Raw genomic sequence first — 11,607 nt, 5'->3', positions numbered from 1 at the left:
CAAAGTTAGTGATACTACAGATTTGTCCCTGTGAATTATCACTCCTACCTATACCTACACCATTGATGCTCGAAGAAGCCCAAGATGGTGTCACTTGGTCTAAATTCCTTGTCGCCGGATCAACAAGTTCTAGAATGTACCTCAGCAGATCAGGAGGTAGACAAACTGTAGCATCACTAGAAGTGGGCGGGTATAATATATTGCATTCAATTAAAACCATTTTTTCCAATAACTTTCGAACTTCCCAGTTGGAAGGACGATGAATAGTGCTGCTAGAATGAATCCAATCTCCGAACATTGCTCCACAAATTTCACCACAAATATCCCCAGTAATTCCCTCAAAAATCGGAATGCCTTTGCGAGCAATTTGATTACTCAATGAACAATTTCTAAAAGCCAAACAAAAAAACAAATCGCAGGAAGCTTGGTAAACTGCAAATTCACCCAAATCATACATTGTCTTGGCCTAACAATCCGAACACCTGGTTTTATAGGAACTCGAATAGAACGGGATAAACGGATTGCAAGTGGTCTCCCTAAATCGCTTAGACCATGGTGTGGTTTTACCTCAATAAATGTCCCCAAGTTGTTACCAATAGACCTTGCAACTTCTATATTATACATTACAGGAGGAAGATTAAGAGCTCGAGTCCAGATTTCATAGATGTCAAAAGATACTCTATTTATTGGTATATGTGGTTCCAAAATCTTCAAGATAAGCAAATGATTCTTTATAATCCAAGGGCCATTGTGAAGAGCATGGTACAATTCGGTCGAAATGTGCGAAATTTCGACCGAAATTTCACATTTTGGAAAATGCGAAACGAAACTCATAAGGATCCAAAAAAATTCCTCAATTTCAATCAAAACTGTCGAAATTTTGTTGAAACTTGTCAAAACCTTGAAACCTATCAAAACTTGGTTCAACCCAGTTGGACCAGCTGGTTCATGAAAAAAAAATTCCCAAATTTCATGGGAAACTTGGGAAATTTAGTGGAAACTTGGGAAATTTCTTGGAAACCTTGGAAATTTCATGGAAACTTGGGACTTTTTCCTGTAAATTTTGTAGCTTTCCCAAATTTTCAATTTTTTTTTTTATTTCATGTTTCCCCAAATACCACGACAAATACCCCCTCCATCAAGACTTTCCTATCCAAAGTGCGTATTCCCTCAGGCTGGTTATCTTAAGCATGTTAATGACCAGACTCATAAAGTTACAGTTGTCGATTGCCTTGACAACCATAGGCATAAAATGTCATGGGATGTCTATGTTCGTTGGTTGGAGGAGAGGATGTTACAAGCATAGTACTACTTAGCTCACAGGATGAATCCACTCTTGGCACTCCTCTTAGCACTAAGTTGTATTTTCCTTTTATTCTCAACTATTTTGAAGTTCGAAATTATATATTGAATGTTATCTATTTAAGTAGTTACGTTTATAATGTACTTTTCGGACAACTCTACATTGATGTTATGTACATTGAATGACATATCTACATTGATTTTTTAGCAAAATACAATCAATGTGTTTTTTATACTCTAATTAGCTTAAATACAGAATCCCACCCCAAAATACTCTTTAAAACCTGTCGAAACTTGTACGGAAAAGTCCTCAGTTTCCTCGAAATTTCCCAAGTTTCTATCTAAGTTTCCCATTTTCATCTGATCGAAACTTGAGTTTCCCTCGAATTTTTTATCATGGTGAATAGCATTCTCAACTTCCACTGGAGTCAGCAGCTTGAGAAGAAATAGATGTCTTCCCACTTGACGGACCTCAAGCTCCCTTGGTAACCCCTAAGTTTTTGCCAACGAGAGAGCAATAGTTGATCTAGAAACCCTTTTTGAAGTGATAACTTTGCCGATTAAAATAGTGTGACCCTCTACAATAGATGCGGATAAAAGAGAACTAACATCCGAGGAGTCATCCGGTAGAATGATGTCTGCCGAAACGCCACCGTCTCCTGAGAAGAAATGGATGAAGTGGGTGGGGGGTCCCCCAAAATCGACTCCATAACTCACATGCACAAGTTAATAAAATCAAACAAGTATAGTAACAATAAAGTAATCAGCCAGGTGTCACACCCCATCCGCCGGTCTCGGTTATCCGCCCGACAACCCGTGGGAGTGAACCGTCACAGGATCCACGGTCTTACCCATCAATAATAATAAACACAAGTATAGACAATCAAGAGCAAGAATAAGTGCAATAATAAATAAAAAGGTTACAGGAGTCCAAATACTCAAATAAATATCCAAGAAATAATCAAAGGAAAGAATCAAGAATCAAATGTAATATCGAGTTCAGCGGAAGCAAAATAAATAAAATAAATAATCCTCTTTCCGGTTTTCTTTTCTAAATCTAAAAATTGGTTTTCTAAATTAGCAAGTAAAGGGGTCCTCCAATCTTTCTCCATATGAAGGGCAAACGGCTTGGCAACCTGTCTCCTCCGCCCATCAATGGGTGCTAAAAGCGCACACCAAGCATCTTTAGGAGACTTCATCCTCTGCAAGTTCATGTACCACTGTTTGTGCCACATCAGCTTCATACAAGAAGTTTCTTTCATATGAATCATCTCCAACTTCCGACGTTGTGCCATCATCTGTACAACTCATATAATATATACAATGAAAGGAATGAGTTCTGACGAACTCAGTAAGGAACAGACAATTCTCATATATATGTCAATACAATCCACGAATGCATACATGAAATGATATAGATGATATGCAGAAATATGAATGCTACTAAGATCTAACTATGCAAGTCTCTAACAGCTGACATGCTTTAAAATATACACCAGCCCTCCTCTGGGTAGGTCTAGTCACTCTGATTCGACAAGGACTGGTTACCTCTATAGGGATCCTAGGCAAAGGGGTAAGTCCACACCTAGCTCTCAAACCATGGCTGGGGATAAGTCAACACTCTCTCACCACGACCATTGGCAATGAGTACTGGAGCATGTCGGGGTTTTTAATCCAATGCAAGTCATAATGGTAACATACTATATGAAGTTCAGATACTTCCCCTATGGCACCAACCAACTCGGTTCAGTATCCTTCGCAACCTAGGAGTGAGAACCCTCACGGACTGGCTACCGCTGTTGGACTCCACTCCTTAACCCTATGGTCATCCACATATTATTGGGGCGGATGCTCTCATGACTCCTCACGACACCCGGTCCGCTCCTTGGACGTCCATGAGGCCAACCCTAACATATGCAACCCTACCATTGCATGACCAACAATGGACCATTGAGTCTCCGCACGGGACTGGTTACCGCTGTAGGATGAAACAGAGTCACGTCACCATTGTCACGGGTCACCCGGCTTCAATTCCCCTGCCGAAAGGGTAATAGCATGCGGGGTACCTAGCCATGCAATTCTAGACTCTCCTAAGAATGTCATCCAATAATCATGATAGTGCTAGAGGCATCAATGAGCATGTGTCCTATACCACAGCCCTCTGATATCTCCAGCCAAGATATCCCAATGGAATACCCTTTCCATCACAACTACACTATATCACTCTTTATCATACCATGAACAGTTGTGCAATATCATAAAAGATGAAGTACATCAAGAAACACCACAAACAGCAAGTATACAATAAGATTCACATGCTTAATACAATCACAGCAAGTTACATGATCAAAGAATAGTAAATAGAACAGGTGAATAATCATGTATATGTAATTGCATATAAATAAGAATGCATGTCCTTACTTGTAATTTAGTAGGAGTCCTTTAAATTACAATCCAAACACAATTATAAAACTTTAAGTAGAAACAGAGGACACCTATATGCAGGGTTACAAGAATGTATAAGAGTCAAGAGTCAAAACAAATCCAAAATCAAACCTACACAGTCACTAGAAACCAGCCGATTGCTTGTGTCGGTCGCTTAGGTTAAGCGACCTCCACAAGCAACCGCCCCTGTTTCAGACAGTTTCCAACTCCAAAAATCAGACTTTTGATCATCCGATTTCAATCTGTTTTGGGATGATCTTAGTTCGAATTTCAAACTTAATAGGGCTAGAACAAATGGGTAACAAGAAACCCTAAAATTAAAAAAGATCAACCACCCAAATCATTCCCCTTGATTAGATCCATCCATTAACAAATGCAGGGATTCGTTTCTGGTAGGATCTCATCAAGAACATTGGAAAGAGAGCTACAACTAATCAATTGGGTAACCACTAACAAAATGGGGATGGGTTCATATCAATTAGAGGTTAAAAAGAAGAAAATAGCAGATGGAGATTCATTACCATAACCAGAATCACCAAGAATAGAAGGGAAAAGGTTCCAGCACTTCGCCCACCTTCCAGCACGTTTCCACTGCCGCCTAATCGCCCAAAATAGCAATCCCGAACATAATAATGCATTAATAGGGCGAGGGATGCTATTTATAATGAACAGGGGGCAAAATAGGGCATTTTCTCTCAAGCAGAAAGTGGCGGTTGCTTGGTTTAATCAACCGCCACTTGCAACCGCCCCCAAGTATATTGCTATACAAGGGTGTTTTGCTCAGGGGGTTGAAACCTAAACACAACCTAACCCAAAACAACACATGGGGGAGGTCTTACCTTCATTCCGAACATCTCCAAACATCACTTGCCTTCTACCAAAGATCCAACTTCCCAGTAAGGCAGATTCTTCAACAAGAGAATCCAGATCCATGGGTTCTGGATATGGATCATGGACTTCTATCTGGACACTCCACAAAATTAATCCGACTTGACCTTCGAGTTCTAGGACCTGCAATACGGATTCCGAATTAGAAATATGGGGGTTGTTACACCAGGTGTTCGGATCATATCAGCTTTAATGGCAGCAATTTCAAAGCTAAAATCATAAACACACAAGACATATTGGTAATCCCAAGAAGGATAAACAAAACGAAGTGGGAAGGGAGAGAGAAATGTGATAGAAGATTAGCTAAGGGCCTGTTTGGTTACATGAGTCCCGAGATTTCAAATCTCTGGATTCATGAATCTGAGAATTATACCTGTTTGGTTGTAAAAATCTCTAGATTCATGAAATCGAGAGATTCACCTTTTTACACTAAAAACGTGAATCTATAGATTTATGGGTAAGGGGTGAAATCTAGAGATTTCGAAAAAGCTATATATTTGCACATTTACAAAAATTACGTCGATCAAATAGTTTTTTAGGATGAATCCAGAGATTTCATTCCACAACCAAACATCTAATTTTATAAATTATAACTCCATAGATTTGAAATCTATAGATTTGAAATCTCTAGATATTTGAAATCTCCATACTCATGTAACCAAACAGGCCCTAAAAAAATGGTCAACTTCACAAGTTAAGAAAAACCGACAAGTATATCAATAAAGTAATCACTATAATACTTTAATGGCAACAATTTCAAAGCTAAAAGCAGAAACACACCAGACAAATTGTGAATTCCAAGAAGGATAAACGAAACGTAGAGGGAAAGAAGAGAGATGTGAAAAAAATTAGCAAAAGAAAAGTCAAAAAATAGAGACAAAAGAGACCCTCACAGGAGGGTTAAAACCCCAAGATTTAGAGGTTATCCAAAAAACCAAACTGAAATCAGGTCTCACTTACTGGACAAATCCGGTCACACAGAGACTTCCGATAAGAAGTATGAAAAACTCTATAGCAAAGGGACAGCAAAACCCAAACGCAAAGGGTCATTCCGCAAAACCCTAATGCAGAGGGTCGTTTGGATGGATCTAGTACCTTGTGTTTGTTATCATCAAAATTAACTAGAGGCTCATGTGGCATTTTCCCAACAATGTCGTTCTTTGTGCTTTCTAGAACATATTTTGCTAAAGTGGGGGGTGGACACCCATATAAAGCCTCAAAAGGAAGGTTTAGTGGAATGAAGTATTGTACGAAAAATCTGGCTAATAGAGGTAGCAGCTCCTTCAATTTGGCTCTGCTTCAGCAAACATCCTCAAATACATTTCCAAGCAATGGTTTAAAACCTCAGTTTGACCATCAAATTGTTTGTACTCATGACTAATCCAGTGCTCTGCAACCTAAACAATTCCTTTCAAAATGAACTAATAAACAAGGGATCTTGGTCACTTACCATGGAACGAGGAACTTCATGGAACCTCACTAATTCTTGTGAGAAGACTGCAGCCACCTTTGAACTGGTGAAATTGGAAGCGAGAGCACAAAAGTGGTCGTATTTGATGAGCCTATCAACAACTACCATGATAGTGCTCTTGTTGTTGGAAGGAGAAGGGCCAATGGTAATCTAGAGAAATGTTGTCTCAACTTGCCTCAATAATGGCCAGTGGTTGTCATAATTCCACCAACAGTGTAGTCAAATACTTAATATATTGGCAAAGTGAGTATTGTGCGACATTGGCTTTAAAATCCTATTGAATACTTCTCCATGTAACTCTTGCCAAGAGGTGCATAGACAATCACAGGTACCCCAAATGCCCTCTTGATTTGGAGTGGAATCACTGCAACAAGATCTCCATTAAAGGTGATTTGGAGGGTATGACTAATCGAGCCTCCTGATATGGCAAACCATCTCATGCAATCCTTTTGTAACGCTGCAAAAATTATTTTTTTTTTTTTTTTTTTTTTTTTGGTAAGATGTTGCATAAATATTTTAAGGTTCCTCTAATGCAGCAGTGGGCTTTTGCAACTCTGCTAACTCCGGTTGTGGTAGGAAATAAGCATAATTGGAGTGGGAGAGGGAATCAACCGCACTACTTTCTTGTTTAGGCTTATATTCGATCATAAAAATGTACTACTTGGTCAACTATTCTCATTGCTCTATCCTTTCGATTAACTTGTTGGAGAGTTCGTGGTGATTGTTTTGATCGTTGTGTGTGGTGAACTTGCGGCCCAACAAGTATTGCCACCGGCCAACCGCCTTAGTCATGGCATACATTTCCCAAGCATGGGTGGGTGCAGCTTGAAGGCGTGTGGAAAGTTGTTGACTGTAGTACCCAATAGGATGGCCCTCTAGGGTCAAAGCCATCCCTATCCCAATTTCGAAGGTGTCTCCTTCAATAACAAATAGTAGGTTAAAAAGAAACTTTGAACCAAGAGAGTTTTTATATATAGAAGATGGGGGTATTACATATGTTGTCTGTAAGGGTAGAACCCATAACTTCTTCACTAAGAAGTTTTTTTTCTTCTTTGGTATGGAAAGTCACTAATCATAAGAAAACCGTGATACGGCCGAGGATACAGGCATGGATAGCACCTGGAGCCATGGAGTGGAAATAGGTCAAATTGTCGCACACGGAATCAACAGACCCTCCTAGCAAGAGCATCTAAAATTGCATTAACTGCTCTTGAAATATAGCAAAATGAACAAGATACAAAAGTAGAACTTAGCTCTCTTATATCTTCTACCAGAGATGCTAAGTGAAGGGGAGGGGGTTTGTTCACATTTTGAATATGTTGCACAAGAGATTTGCAATTTGACTCAACTATAAGGTGGTTGAAATCTTCAGATAAGGCAGACCACAAACCTGCTCTCATTGCCAATGCCTCACCTTCTTCTACAGATGAACATGAAACCGGTTCGAAGACTGCTTTCAAAATCTCCCCTTGCTGTCCTCGGAGTGTAAAGCCTATTCTTGCCTTTGTTTCTTTGCTTAATGAGAAATATGAATTCAATTTAAGTCTACCACTCTACCAACCCTGCATTGACGTAGGTTAAAATCTAGTTAGGACAAACCTGGTGCTTATGGAAGTACCTTTCGCATCCTGTTAAGCGTGTTGGGCAATGCTAAATGTCCTTTTTTTAACATATCAGTTAATGGGCTGGCTAAATGGGCATAACCCTCCTATAATATCTAGTGAGGCCCAAAAGACCTCTTACATCACTCACACTTTTTGGGATGGGCCATGCTAACACAGCTTCCACCTTTTGAGTGTCCATGGTTAATCAGTGGGCCTAAATCATGTGGCTCAGATACTCCACTTGGGTCTAGCCAAAACTGCATTTGGACATCTTGGCATATAACTGATGGGCTTGAAGAATTTTAAAAACCCTTGAAGGTGCTTGAGGTGAGTGGGCCAACAAGGACTACATATCGATGAATCGTCAAAATTACGTAGATAAGGCCGAAATACTAAATTCATCATGGATTGGAAGGTGAATGGTGCACGTAGTCCTATTGAAAGTCCATATTGGACAAGTAACGGGCTCCGAGCAATTATCAAACAATTCATCAATTGTTGGGATTGGGAACTAGTCTGCAACCGTAATGCACTGAAATCCATGCACATTTTCCACGTGCCATTTTGTTTTTTAAGCAACAACACAGGCGAAGAAGAGGGGTTGTGGCTAGGCCATATAATCTTTGTGGCCAACGTATCAGTGACTTGGCATTCCAACTCATTTTTTTGGAAGTAAGGGTAACGATAAGTCTAGACATTAATGGGCCCTACACCTTCTTACAAATGGAGGTAAACCTTTGCGCTCCTCAAAGACATTCAAGAATCAATCCAGCACTGGTTTTAACCCTTGGCCCAACTCATTTTGTTGTGCCATTCTAGGTACCTTTGTCGTCAAAACAAATAGTGCCATATATTGTTAGGGCCCCATTGTCTTATACACCCATGCAAGGGTAATGCTATGGATGGAGAAGTGGGCTCACCCCATAACATGACCTGGTTCCCTCTATACTCAAAACTCTAAGGTCTGTTTGGTTGCATGAATCCAGGGATTTGAAATGAAATGGAATTTCAAAATTATAGATGTCAAATCGATGGATTCATAGTTCAAAAAATTAACTGTTTGGTTAACCTCAAATTTATCAACGTTCGTAGAGTTCCATCATGTTACTACACGTGAATTCGTAAATTTCATCCATTTTACACTTAGGGTGGAATTCATGGATTTCACCCAATACCCAAGAATGACTTAATTCACATTTTTATGCAAAAAGATGAAATTCCTGAATTTCATGAATCTAGAGATGTTTTACAACCAAACTGGTATAAATTTATGATTCACGAATCCATGGATTCAGATAACCAAAAAGGAAAGTTAGTTGTGAGTAATAAAAAAATGACTAGGCCTAAACAGGCTATCCATTGCCCGTCTAACACTAAGTTGGCCCAACTTATCAGTAGAACCAAGGCTTCAACTGTCATGGCATATTGTTGGATTTGTAGGAATAGACAAGTAATTTTACCTTCACAGTTATATTAAATATCATAACCCGTGCTCGTGGCATTGCTAAATCTTTAGGGGTGAGAGCTTTTTGAAAGGAATAGTGGTTGTAGAAAAAGGTAGCAGAGAGGTGGCTTTGCTTGAAAAGAGACTACTGAGGTTGAGCCTGAAGGGCAGGGAAGGCAGCAACACAACAGTATTGATCTAGTGAAGGGCTTGCAGTAATCCACCATTTTTAGCTGCTTGGCCTCGCTAGCCCATCAATGTGGAATGAAGAGATCATCATCCCTTACTCGTTGGGTGTTCCATGGAGATCAAAGAACCTCACAGCCATGAACACCCATCTTGTATTATCCTCTTCATTAAACAGCTGGAAATCCAAACAGATGGTTCTGGTTTAGATTGGATTGCTCGCCAGAAAAAAATGGTGGTAACCCCTGAGAGCACCTCCCATGTTCCCTGCTTTGAGAGAAGATGGACCCATATGTAGCACTATTGATCCGATACTCCATCTAGTGTCATGAGGCAGAAGACTATAACCTCTTCTTCACTGAGAGGTGTTGGTCTTACCCATAAAGCAACCCTGCAATGACATTCATGCAAACATCATTGTGTGTTGCATAATCACCTAATCACTAAATCCCCAATGGAAAGATGATAATTCACCCAACCTTAACTACCGTGTCCCCCACATACATTCCCCGATTCCTTCAAGTTCTGTAATCCGCTAAAAATGCTGGTGTTCGTTTGATTCTGTATGATCATCGTAAACTTGTGGATGAATAATAAGGGCAACTAAATATGTCAGAGTGCTAGCAGGGCCCTCTTATTGTGTTTAAAAGCCACGGTAAGGCAAGCAAAAGAAACTGTCGACCTGCCAAACATTGACAGTAAAATGGTTTCCGCAGGCATAGCTCGAAACCAAATCTGGCATACAGCAAGAGCATCCTGAACCGTGCACTCACAAGCAGAAGAGCATTCATAAAATGAAAGACTGAGGAAGTACTCAAATTGCCAACCAAGGCCTCAACTAAAGTGATGACTTCTCATTTAGTTGTGTTTACATGCTCGCTCGGTTTGGGCAAGAATGAGCCCAGAACACAATATCCCATGATCAGAATTGCAAGAGCAAGGAAACAAATAATGTTCAAATGTTTTAACTGCAAAGCTATGTAAAAGAATCAGTTCTCAATTCTCCCTATTAACTTACTTTCTACACCTGAGCATTGTATTCAGTAGAACCAAGTACCTCAGCCAATTATCCGATGAAGAAGAAATTTTAGTTTATAGTAAAAGACGAAAAAAACTGAAGAAAGCCTAGACACTGTTGCCTTCACGGATGAGTTCACCAGAAATCACACTACTTGCAGCCACTTTGATTGCAGAAACAGTTGTTCTGCCTATTTATGCTACCAAACGAAGTTCTCTGGAGGGAGGTCATATGCATACCTTCATTAGGGGAACACTTACCAGTAACTGAAAAATATTGTACCAGCAGCACCTTGAACCCCATTGTTGAGAGGACTAGCAGCTCTGAATTTCAGTTCTTATGCAAGAGAAATCCTGCATATAAATCATAGAATCATGCATTTTGGATATTCTTCAGTTTATTATTTGAATATTGAAGGGCCTGAAGGGTAAAAATCATCATAATCAGTAGTGTGATGACTTCATGAATGGATGGATGACTATTTGATGAATGTTGTTGGACTCTAATGCTTGTGACCATAATAAAAATGAAGAATACTGCTTGATGATATGATGTTTTAGACTTATCAATAATATATCATGACATGACATGACATGACACCAACTGAAAAATGACGAGACAGCAAGATGTCCCTTGGAAGTATCAATCCTAATATTAATGCACAACATAACCAACATGAGAGTCCCTGCTTAAAATCAAGTAACTCAAGGTTTCATGCACCATGTCTGCCCTACAAAACAGATGACAGATCTCCTATTAATTCAGACTTTCTGCATGCCAGCAAATGCATTTCTTCACTATATCACATCCTTGAAACAAATGCCAATTGACAGTGCATGATATCACGTGCATTCATTTGAACAAGCAGAGATGATAATGATGATGACTTGATGAAGTAGGTTCATGCAACAGCAGCATGATGCATCCTATCATTTAGTAGAAGTAACTGTCTTGTTTCCTATTTCTCATGCAGTGCATTAAGAGCAGAATACATCCCTTCCAGCTACTGATAATTTAATGGCTGAGGAACTCCATTGAGCTCAGGGGCAGCAGGAACAGGGGTGTTTAAATCCTTTCTCCTCCCGAACGGATTCTTTGAATACGTTTCCAAAGGTCAAGAACAACACATAACAACAAAGCATTCCAAACAAAGACAAGGAACATGGAGCCAATTGTAGATTTTGAACAGAATCTCCAACTGGGAGGTATGTAATAAAAATTCAACTGAGCCAGACACCCTGCATAAGGT

At 39.7% G+C, this 11,607-nt stretch overlaps 1 protein-coding gene across 1 annotated transcript in view; it reads right to left on the bottom strand.

The window, feature by feature from the left end:
• Window positions 1–9,015: 9,015 nt before the first annotated feature.
• Window positions 9,016–11,607, bottom strand: part of LOC149018622 (RNA-binding (RRM/RBD/RNP motifs) family protein) — a 31,086-nt gene continuing 28,494 nt past the window's right edge. The window contains exon 9 of the mRNA XM_089152791.1: window positions 9,016–11,461. Within this exon, the coding sequence (XP_089008917.1) occupies window positions 11,362–11,461 (100 nt within the window). The 3' untranslated portion in view covers window positions 9,016–11,361. The remainder of the gene's footprint in view (window positions 11,462–11,607) is intronic.

The sequence above is a fragment of the Hakea prostrata genome, chromosome 4 (assembly GCF_041222555.1).
Source record: "Hakea prostrata isolate BN-2017 chromosome 4, UWA_Hpros_2, whole genome shotgun sequence".
Taxonomy (NCBI): domain Eukaryota; kingdom Viridiplantae; phylum Streptophyta; class Magnoliopsida; order Proteales; family Proteaceae; genus Hakea; species Hakea prostrata.
Note: the sequence above shows the minus strand (reverse complement) of the source record. Positions and strands in the feature narration are given on the sequence as shown.